The following is an 11,728-nucleotide window of genomic DNA, read 5'->3' as shown; positions in this document are numbered from 1 at the left end:
ACAAAACCCCCTTCCGATATTTATATTGGATTATTATTTCAGGTAATTTAGTCACGATTTTAATGATTTTTTATAATTTGTAGAATGACAACTTATAAAGTACTCAATAGTATTATTATTAATTAAACATATCAATCATAAAATATCAAACATTTACTATACAGACTTTTTGTTAAAATGAAGAAAATTCACTATCAAATCATCATTATTAATTTCTCTCTAATTTCATGACATAATTTTAAAAGTTTGGATTAGTATTGGCGAGACTGGTAGGTCCTGGGTTCGAAACTCGCGAGGCGAGATCGTGGATGCGCACTGCTGAGGAGTCCCACAATATGACGAAACGGCCGTCCAGTGCCTCCAGGTTTTCCATGGTGGTCTAGCTTCAATTGATTCATGATCTTAACTATATAGAAAACATTTATTATAGACGAAGATTTATTTATATAAATCCAAAAATTTATTGAAACTATATTTGAATGGTTTTTATATGCTTCATATACATTAGTTGTTAATCGGATTTCCAAAAAAATTTAACGGGATATGATTTGTCACTTATTAACTAGTAACTCGTTGTATGGAGACAATTGATTTACATATGGTTTTTAAATTAACCTGGTTTTATCAACTTATCAGTTACAAGACATTTAGGTTTATCAATTAAACAATCAAATTTAGAGGTGAACAATTGTTATAACTTGTGGCCGAGTGGATGCCTTGTTAACGTATGACGTGGTAAGACCGCCAGTCAGAGAGCAGCGAATTATCGATTGGAACAGAGACACATGGAAATCATGCGAGCAGTCTAGAGTATGTATCGATCCTGCTTCTGCCTAGCCTAGCCAGTTAAGTCCAGAACAGCTTCTGCGGTATGAATCATTATTCTCAAACATACTGAGTTTATATACCAATCAAACTGACCACATCGTACCATAAAATAAAAAATAACATGTGTACAAGATTTAACCAAATGTGGCTGTGAATAGGCGAGGCAGTAATTAATGGACTAGGGATAACTCAACAATGAGAAATCGTATAACAATAGTTCATAGATCAAAATAAAGCTCATGATAAGGGGAACATGAATATGAATAGTTTAGTTATTTAGCAATGATACAGTAAAAAAATATATGCATAATATTGGTCCATAAATGGTTCTCAAAAGTTACCATCCATTATCCTTATCGGGGCATAACGAAAATAGCACGAACCTCAGTTGTGAAGTCAATAATAATTTTAAAAAACTTTCCTATTAATTAAGCCCTACTTCAAGATAGTCATGCAAATGACAGAAAGATATCAATCGTTTCCGGAAATTATTTCGAAATGCAATCACCTAAAGCACAACACAAAACTAATGAGTATTAACCCTATAGTAGAAATATGATAGAATATAACTATTATTCTAGAAATATGATCCATGACAGTTGGAAGTATGACTTTAATTTGTTTTATGGAATTGTTGTCATAATAAAATAAATAAGAAGAAATGAAAATGTGAGATTATGTCTATTGGTTAATGAATTGCTTCACATTATTAAATCTTTTTACAGATCTTATGTTTGTATATCACGTTTCCTTTGAGCCTTTCGTAATTATATATCGATCAAATTGTAGTATGGCAGATGTCCTCGGTCCGTCTTAGAAATAGTTTTTCACTATCAGGCACAATTCAAAATGACTTATAATCTTTTGAAAAAAGATACTAATGGGCTGAACTCAGTCTGCAGCCCCTCTGGGGGCTACTGCCAGTTCCAAGACTGGCATGGGGTTATCGACCCCATCCCGTTGAAAACTAACTCGCTAAAAAACGCTAATTCACTGCATGGTATCAGTGAAACTAGTTTAATCAGTATTTAGCTCAAATGTTGTAGTTTCGAATATAATCATAAAAAAATTAGTATGTGAAACGGAATTTTCATTTGTCCGACGTACAATATTACTAGAGTATTTGATAACATTGCAACAATATAATGTGCTAATCATCCGTAATCCATATAAGTTTAATTCCAAACATTAGGGAATTATAAATCTTGAAAAAGACATCCTATTCGATGAATGTTTGGAAGAAATCAGTAGGAAGTATTGAAATCGAATCCGACTTATTAATTAACTATACCTGATATAATAGTTATACACTATACTACTTAAAATCAAATATTAGTAGTATTCAGTTAACTTGTTCTGAAAACCACTACCGTGTACTACGAATCAATTATTGAAATTTAAAACGAAGTTTATCAACCAAAAACGACTGTCTCCTGCAAAACCCCGTAAGCAACTTTTTTTAGACATCTTAGGGTGCTACTAAACATTTACTCACTAATATAGCTAAACACCTACTGATTAATGCTACTGTAGAAGATGTTAAGCTAACTGAATTAAATTATGAATAGAAACTGATCTTCCACTACTAACGACCATCAGTATTGAAATCACTGTATTCGATATGTCGTGCTGTCATCAATGGGTTAAGCAATACAACGAAGTGATAGACTGTTTCATATTAGACAATCCAAATTTATCATTATAGTCACTGATTAAGGTTTATTCATCTACAAACCATGGTTTTACGATTTCAAGAATATAAAACAGATCTTTTCAATATTCAATTATTGTATTCGTTAAATAAACAAACTTTTTACGAAGTTTGAGCAACCGTTCATCAATTGTCTTCAGTGAGTTGACATCTAAACAACAGACTTGGTTAAGCTTCACTGGTCACTGCTTCCCACTAGAACTCCAGGAAATATCCCTTGAAGTCAGTCATTAGTGAGCATATGATTCTAGATCAGAAGAGGTTTTGTGGAGATTTCAGTATTTTCATAGTTGAAATCATGAGTCAATTGAAGGTAGATCACCATTGGAAAACCTGGAAGCACTGGGTCCTGGGTTGGAATCTCGCGAGTGTGGGATCGTGGATACGCACTGCTGAGGAGTCCCACAATAGGACGAAACGGTCGTCCAGTGCTTTCAAGTTTTCCATGGTGGTCTAGCTTCAATTGACCCATGATTTCAACTATGAAAATACTGAAATCTCCACAAAACCCCTTCCAAAATAAATTTTTTGCTAATGAATGAATCACAATGTGTATCTTGATTTTTTTTTCTTTTTGTTCACCCAGTTCTAGAAAAGAAACCATTAAAATCACTATGAAATAGTAATTCATCATATATCGTCCTCTTACGATGTCGTTTAATAATGAAATCTATAATTTGCCAACCTCATTATCTAATGAGACTGAAAAATTAACCAGAATGAATGTTGACAATTGTGTATTGTTTAATAACTACGAATTCACTAAATTATCAAACTCTTATCCATCTATTAACTGGCATAGTAACATCAATAGTCATGACATCTCATATACAAACGAATTACATAATGAATCAAATTCACTTACAGAATCAAATATATTTCATTCCATTAAAAACATAAACTATAACAATGAAACTTTATCAAATATCAGTACTGGGAATCCATTAGATTACTCTATAAATTCTTTAATCAATGATAAAAAGAAATCAACATTACCAATAATCAGATCATCTTTTTTAACTGATCCCAATAAGAATCATAATTCAATACAATATTCAAATGATAATGACAACATATTCAACATATCACCATCTACTTGTTCAATTGAAAACACTTCAAACTCAATGAGAAATATGACCAGAAGTCCTAAAATGAATGAAGAACTTACATTGAAACGTAAATATTCTAAGAATCTTTCTAATTCATCTGCTAAACAGTCTAAAAAGTATATGAGAGTAGATTATAATAGTGATACCGGACAAAATAAGTTCATTATTGATCACAGTAATAAAAATGATAACATTAGTCATTTTTCAACAACTGATCCACTATACACCGATAATTTAGTCAAAGAAACATCAGCTTTAAAAAAGACTACAGTTTCTACAACCGAATGGAAAACGAATAACAGTACAGATTTTAAAGGGTATAATAAAAATCCCATGGATACCATAAAATTAAGTAAAACTGTTCAATCAGATGATCAAAATATTCGATTTAATAATAACCATAATGAAGTTAATGATAGTAATGACAATGATAACAATGACACAACAATGACTACAATCTCCACAGGAGCTTATAAATATTTAACTTGGCGTGAGAAAGATCGTAGACGAAGATTTCGTGAAGAATGGAAACATTTATGGCTTGTTATACCATATGGACGTTATGAGGTCAGTTATTCAAATCAAGTATTAATTCATTTGACTCATGATTTCAACTATGAAAATACTGAAATCTCCACAAAACCCCTTCTGTTAATGATCATACGCTCACTAGTGACTGGCTCCATGAGGTATTTATTGGAGTTCTAGTGAGAAACAGTAACCAGTGGAGTTCAACCAGGTTTGTTGTTGAGATATCAACTCACTGAAGACAATTGATGAACGGTTTCTCAACTCCGTGGATTGGTTGAAGTTAGAAATTAACACCATTGGATACCGGCTCAGTGGTCTAGTGGTTAAGCGCGAGACTGGTAGGTCCTGGGTTTGAATCTCGCGATGCGGGATCGTGGATGCGCACTGCTGAGGAGTTCCACAATAGGACGAAGCGGCCATCTAGTGCCTCCATGTTTCACATGCTGGTCTAGCTTCATTTGACTCATGATCTCAACTATATAAAATCAATTCATTTAGTTAAGAAGTAAGGTTACTTATTTTGCAAATATTTAAAGCTAACTAATGGAACTATAAGTGAATCAATATTTCATAAAATTTAGCTCATGACGTTTTCAGAGCAATATGATCGATTCTCTCTTATACATTTACACAAACCAGTTAGATCATTATTCTGGCTTGGAAAATCCTGAAAGTATTCGATCAATCTGGTAAATTTCCATGAATAAAATAGATTAACAACTGATCTCATTTCAAGTTATGTGATTTTAAGTAAAGTAAGCAAATTTTCCTTCTTAACAAATCAATACTTTCGGTGATTAAGTTTGTTCCATTTAATTACTAGGGACCTTCAATTAAAAAGGTCTAAAGCACAACATAAATGATATTTCAGTCATTTTACTGTTAATTTTATCATTCTAATGTAGATAATTTATTTAACCAAGTTATCTCAAATGAAAGGTGTATATTTTGGTTCTAGTCCAAAAAAGGAGCATATTTTGACAGATGATTAAAAGATGTTTGAAGATTAAAATAGTTTGTATTACACATTTTATTAAATATTACTGAATGGTTAAAGTGTGGTGTGGGTTACTGATATCCACATAAGTAGTATATGGTGATCGTCAGGCATTGAATGTATTTCAGTAGAAGATCGAATGGGAGAGAATGGGAACGGCATGCAATTGGTACGAAAATGCATCAACAATTATAATCGGAGACTATGAATAGATATTTGCAGAATAAACAGTCAAATTGAGACAAATGATTGTTCTTTTGCAAATTAACTGTTCACTATATGGTTCTCATATTTCAATGAGATATTCGATTGTCCCCACCCGTGTTCTTGTTCACAACAAAAGTGTTAATATTATGCTGTTCTTAACAATGAATTGAACAATCTGAACATACCTTGTACACACATTCTCCTAAAATATATCTCAAGTTAGTAACTAACTGTACACATCTTTAAAAGAAAAAAAGCAAATGTGAAGGAGTTAGTGACTTTTCAACAAAGTAATGAAACAATATCATTACTATATTTTAATAATGAAGTACAATTATTCGTTATTATTTTCATTTCTTTCAATTTACTAAACTTGTTATGAGACAATGTGTTAAGCTTCTATTTTGTGTTAAACTATTAAATTACAAGTATTTATCAATAAGATAGAAACACAGAGGATATAGTTATAAATTGAGGTGTAGAAGAAGATTTATAGCTCAGGTGGATAATTTTGATAAAGTTTTGTTCTCTGAGATGAATGGTTTGATCGTGAAGTTTTCATCGTTATTCTGAACAAACTCCTACTCGAAGTTTGGACTGATGATATCGTTCAGAATAACAATGAAAGCTCTACAAACCATTCAGCTCAGAGAATAAAACTCCATCAAAAACAGTTACCAATTATTGTTCATTTAAACAATGAGACAGTTGTAATTTTGAAATTTTGAATGCAAATATTTTTTTTTAAACAAAAAAGAAAGTCAGAGTGAGAAGAAAATGAACTTAACTAACCAGACAGATGAATGAATACTCAAAAGAATGTAGTAGTAGTAGTAGTAGTAGTAGTGTTAATAGTAGTAGTAGTAGTGGTAATAATGGTAGTAAGTATAACATCCCATTAAATATCTCTTATACTCAATCATACATGTCAATATTAGCCATAAAAAAATAATAGTCTCAATGAATTTTGATTAAACTGTCATTTATACCATGTATCCATTACAATTTTATTATTTTATTTTTCTTTCTTTCTAAAACGAATTATTTATTATTTATGATTGACAATAGTCTTTACATTACACTTTTTTTAAATAAATATTGTTTAAATGGTGATCTATCAAAATGCACCCCCCCACACAGATACACACACAAACACTAGTCATCAATGGAACTAAATTTAAACTTTAAAAAAATTGTAACTACCATTATAAAATAACCTATATGATTCATTGAAATGTACTTTACATTGAATATGTTAGCAACAAGTATAGTACAATTTAAATGATAGACATGTTTATAAATGGAAATATATATGACAAGTCATTGAGGATAATGAATACATTATATGTATTAGTATATCGTAATTTATGTGAGGTACATACATATTTCATTTATGGAAGTTGATGTTACTTGATCAAATCGATTTTTAATTGAATCAAATAAGTGAATTTAAAGTAGAAATAATAATGAACTGATATAAATCTTATATAGTTGAGATCATGAGTCAATTGAAGCTAGACCATCGTAGAAAACCTGGAAGTACTAGATGGCCGTTTCGTCCTGTTATGGGACTCCTCAGCAGTGCGTATCCACGATCCCACCTCGCGAGATTTCAACCCAGGACCTATCGGTCTCGCGCCAGAGCGCTTAACCGATAGACCACTGAGCCGATATCCGATGGTGTTAATTTCTAACTTCAACCAATCCACGAAGCTGAGCAACCGTTCATCAATTGTCTTCAGTGAGTTCCTATCTCAACAAGAGACCTGTTTGAACTCCACTGGTCACTGCTTCTTACTAGAACTTAACGAAATATCGCTTGAAGTCAGTCATTAGTGATGATAAGATTATTATTAGAAGGGGTTTTGTGGAAACGGTCGTCCAGTGCTTCCAGGTTTTCCATGGTGATATAGCTTCAATTGACTCATGACTTCAACAATGAAATTAAAACTATTAAAATAAATATTCTATTTTTAAAGAAAACTTTTTTTTTTAAGGTTATGTGCCTTGTATGCCATAAAGTTATGACACAAAGAAAACTGGATACAATTAAACGACATAATGTTCGACGACATATTGAATTACAAGGAATGTCTCATTCAGAAAGACAAATGTTATTTGATAAACTATTGAAACAACATAATATAAATGATGAAACCATCGAGAATACATCAGATAGTTTATCAAGTAAACTATCTAGAAAATCAAAAAATCAATGTAAATCTACCTCCGATAACAATCTAACTAACTCTTCAAATAATAAAGATTCAAATGAAGTGGTAGATGGTTTACTACGAGATACAAATAGTTGGTTACCTAATCAAATTTCTGAAATCAATCAATTACCAAATCCAATTATTAAAAGTCTTTCTTCATCAATTAATTTACCATTTTCTGATTGTATACCATACAAAAGAAATAAAAGGTTGTTTAATAAAATGGATAAAAAATTGTATACAACTACTGAATTGATCGAAAATACTACTAGTAAAAAAAATAAACGTTTACCTAAACAACTACAAAAAACTTCACATTGCTCGTTATCTAATTCTATAGAAAACTTAAATGACAATTGTAATCTATCTGTAAGTATAAATCCTTTTCAAAGACTACCATTTATTGGATTGAAGAATTGTTTTGATTCATTGGACATTTCCACTTTGGGAGATCAATTGAAAACAATATCCGATAAAAAAACATTTGTCTCAGATGTTACATCATCAGTTTCAATGATTCAACAATTATCATCAGTTTCAACGATATCTCATGTATCAACTTTTTGTACTTTACCATTTTCTTCGCATTCTTCATCTGTTTTACCTTCTAATTATGATATAGAAAGAATGAAACATTTCATTAAGTCATTTATTCCATTGAATCATAGTCCATTTTCACAATCATCATCACCTACAACATTACCGTCATTATTCTTACCAACATCATGTCACACAATGGATGATTCAAACAAATTTACAATGCCTAGACCAGGTAATGAATTAAATTGTACTAGTGTAGGCGATGACATATTTAATACTAACTTATTGAGTTCAATGAATAAAGGAAATCAAAATATTCCATTTGAAATTGGGGAACAAATTGTAATTAATGAATATAACAAACTAATGTCAGATAAATCTTCAGAAATAATGGTCGATGAAAAATTAAATGGCAAGAATTATCCATCAAACAATCATAAAAATGATAATATGAGTGAGGAAATATCTCCAGTAAAGCAGTCTAATCCATTAAATGTAAATGAACGTTTAAAATGCTTAAGATCATCATCATCATCACCACATTTGTCAAATAATTTAGTAAGTTTATTTACAGGATACTATCTGTTTTTATTTACATCCACGTTCTTAAACCAATATTCGGTAGATTACCACTTTTTATTGATCAAAAAGTGTTATTTCTGAGAGTTAGAGTAAGACAAACAATAAAAAGTTATTGTGAAAGGCCCACATGGTATAATATATCTTAAAAAATAGCTTATGAATGCAACTGTTTGCTCTCGTACAGAGCTGCCAAACGGAAATAAATCCACCTCCGGACATCTACTTCGGGGCTGTTTTTGTGAATTATTTAAATGGTAAGCTATGTTTTCCGTATATATTTAGGCGAATTTTGCAATAACTTGACTAATATGTCATATAAGAATTTCGGCGAGACTATAATTTATGGACGAGCCAATCAGAAGTGTTTGAGGGGTTTCAAAGTCACGGCGCCTATTTCAGTACCTGATACTCATGTACGATCGGTTCACAGAGAATTTTAGAGAAGACTTGACAATTAAGCGGCTACAACAAATGAAACTACTAAGAAGTTGCTGTATTTGTAATTACGAGTATTAAATGACTTGTAGAGCTTGTGCAGACTACCGTGATGTTGTCCTTCGATGTAATATATGTTGAAGGAAGACGTCTGCTAGAATAAGAACCATTATTGCTCGATCCAGATTAAAAATAAGGCATATTATAATAATTACCGCCAACTGTATAATAAAAGCATCAGTAACATTGGCTGCAATAATCGCAGATGTTACTGAACCTTCGGCTGTTCAGAGGTATGAGTATTGTAGGGACATATTCATAATAAAAATGATAAACTTACACAACCGGAGTACACACAAACAATAATGAAGCTATGTGGTCGAGGCTGAGAGGGTTTTTATGACCTTATCATGGCTCCAGAGACCAATTATTATGGAGCCATATGGATGAGTTTCTCTACATTATGCATTACGATTTTGGAACCTTTTTCTAACATTGACAAGTTTTTGGACCATATAAAAGAAGTGTATCCACTTTAATGATTTGGTTTCGTATGATATATTTTACTCTATGCTGACTGTTTACTGATTGGCCAACATTTCTCAAGATCACTTAAGATTCGTTCAAAGGTCGTCCAGAAATTATAGTCTCGCCAGAATTTCTTTAATATGGATTAATGTCAGTCACTAGGTTCCAAGGATATTTATCAAGAAAATCTGGAGTCAGTATACAAAATAGTAACTAGAATTAAATGTGTGTGAATAGTACACATGAATAATAATGAATTATACCTGGGGATTTGTAATAAAGGGATATTTTTCGGAAAATGACACCATCCATTCTTTTGCGTAAACTGTTAATAATTTGATAACCCTAAACATCCTGTTTTTCCTGTGAGATTCAGTGGTTAATTATTTTTAAACTCTTAACTAGGTATACTGAATTAAATTGTTCGACGTAACCGGAAAGTTAGTTTAGAGACTGAATGTCAAATATAATGTCACTGGTAGGAAAATAGGTTTATCATTTGTAATTCTACTCAATACTAACCAAACAATGAACAATACTGTACAACTTGAAAACCATGAATTAGGCTATCAAAGATATTTTGTAAAGAAAAATAATACTATTTTTTACAAATGGAACTAACAGAAACAGTTTCTGTTATATGGCTACAGTTTTCCTGGGGGGAACTGTTGACGATTTCTCAATTACTTGTATTTCAATTATCGTTATTCTGAATGACTTTAAGTGAACTTTCTATTGACCATTATATGAAACTATTAACTAAATGTGACCATTTCACTGGTATATTTTATCAATAGAATCCAATTGTCCCTGAACTATCTCCACTCATCATGGCCTCTTGGGTTGCATCCAATGAAAATTCATCAAAAACCTCGAATCCCATAACATTTGATGGACATTATTCAAATTTACTTGAGCCTACCTGGAATATTCAATCAAACATCGATTCAAATAAATTAATTGAAACTAAACCAACAGAAAAATTCACTTTTCCAAAATGTTCAACAGATCGATTTAAATGTGATAATCAGGAAGTCAATCTACAAACTATGAATTCAACAGATTTTAAATTAAAGACAAAATCCAATTCAAATCTAAATAAGTTTACTATTTCATCTTTATTGAATACAGAAATTTTTGATAAGACAAAATCGGGATCAGAAAACATGGAACAAGATCATTATACTCATTCATTTCGAAAATATAATCATAAGAAAGAAGCTACAAAATTTATACCTAACTCTCAATGTCTTTCATGACATTTCTTTTATTAATTTAGTTGTCATAAAATTCAATCAAATACTGGTTCAAACTGATCTATCAAGTTATATATATCTATGTAAGAATATTTGTTGCTAACCAGCAATACTTCAAAAAACACAGATTGATACATTCAAAAGAAAATAATTAACTCATATTAACTATACAAATCGGTATAATCCTATGGTTCATTTTGAGAACTAAGAGCAGAATATCAACTACCCTTCAATTCATAAGATATACGACTACAATCTGAATAAACAAATTTCATTTAGGATAATAACAAATACTACTTAATTCATTGTCTTTATTGAATATTGAAATTAATTGGAGCCTCAAAAGTTCAATCAGTCTATTTATTTTATGTTCATTGTTAAAACATTTTCCTGAGAATATTCAATCATAAAGTATCTTTATGAATAACAAATGTTAGGTGATAATTAAAAGATAGTAAGTCATTCTTTATCTTTATTACAAAGTGATTTTCGGGTAGTTTATTAATGATATAACTTTATAAACTAATAAACAATCGAATTGAAGTCCATTTTTTTAAAGTTGTCATGTACATAACGAATGAATTACCAATAAGCTATGATGAAATCTCTGTTACGATCGTATAACTTATATTCTGCTCATTATTATTATTAAGAGTATAGTCTAAATGACATAAACCTAGTGACTTCTAAAACAAGGAAAATAGAAAGTTGTAAATATTATGTAATCATCATAGATTAATGTCAAATGGAAAAAAAGTGATCAATAACTAGTTCATTCAAGTCTGAGT

The 11,728-nt window shown here is 30.9% G+C and overlaps 1 protein-coding gene across 1 annotated transcript; it reads left to right on the top strand.

Annotated features, from left to right (window-relative positions):
* Positions 1–3,258: 3,258 nt before the first annotated feature.
* Smp_123370 (metacaspase 2, putative) lies at positions 3,259–10,943 on the top strand (the record flags this gene model as incomplete). Its single annotated transcript, XM_018791536.1, has 4 exons — positions 3,259–4,000; positions 4,115–4,215; positions 7,381–8,697; positions 10,482–10,943. The coding sequence occupies 4 exons, from the start codon at positions 3,259–3,261 to the stop codon at positions 10,941–10,943; spliced, it is 2,622 nt and encodes an 873-aa protein (XP_018645309.1).
* Between the last annotated feature and the right edge of the window lie 785 nt (positions 10,944–11,728).

The sequence above is a fragment of the Schistosoma mansoni genome, assembly GCF_000237925.1.
Source record: "Schistosoma mansoni, WGS project CABG00000000 data, chromosome 2 unplaced supercontig 0171, strain Puerto Rico, whole genome shotgun sequence".
In the NCBI taxonomy this organism is placed as follows: Eukaryota; Metazoa; Platyhelminthes; class Trematoda; order Strigeidida; family Schistosomatidae; genus Schistosoma; species Schistosoma mansoni.
This window is presented reverse-complemented; position numbering and strand designations above follow the sequence as displayed.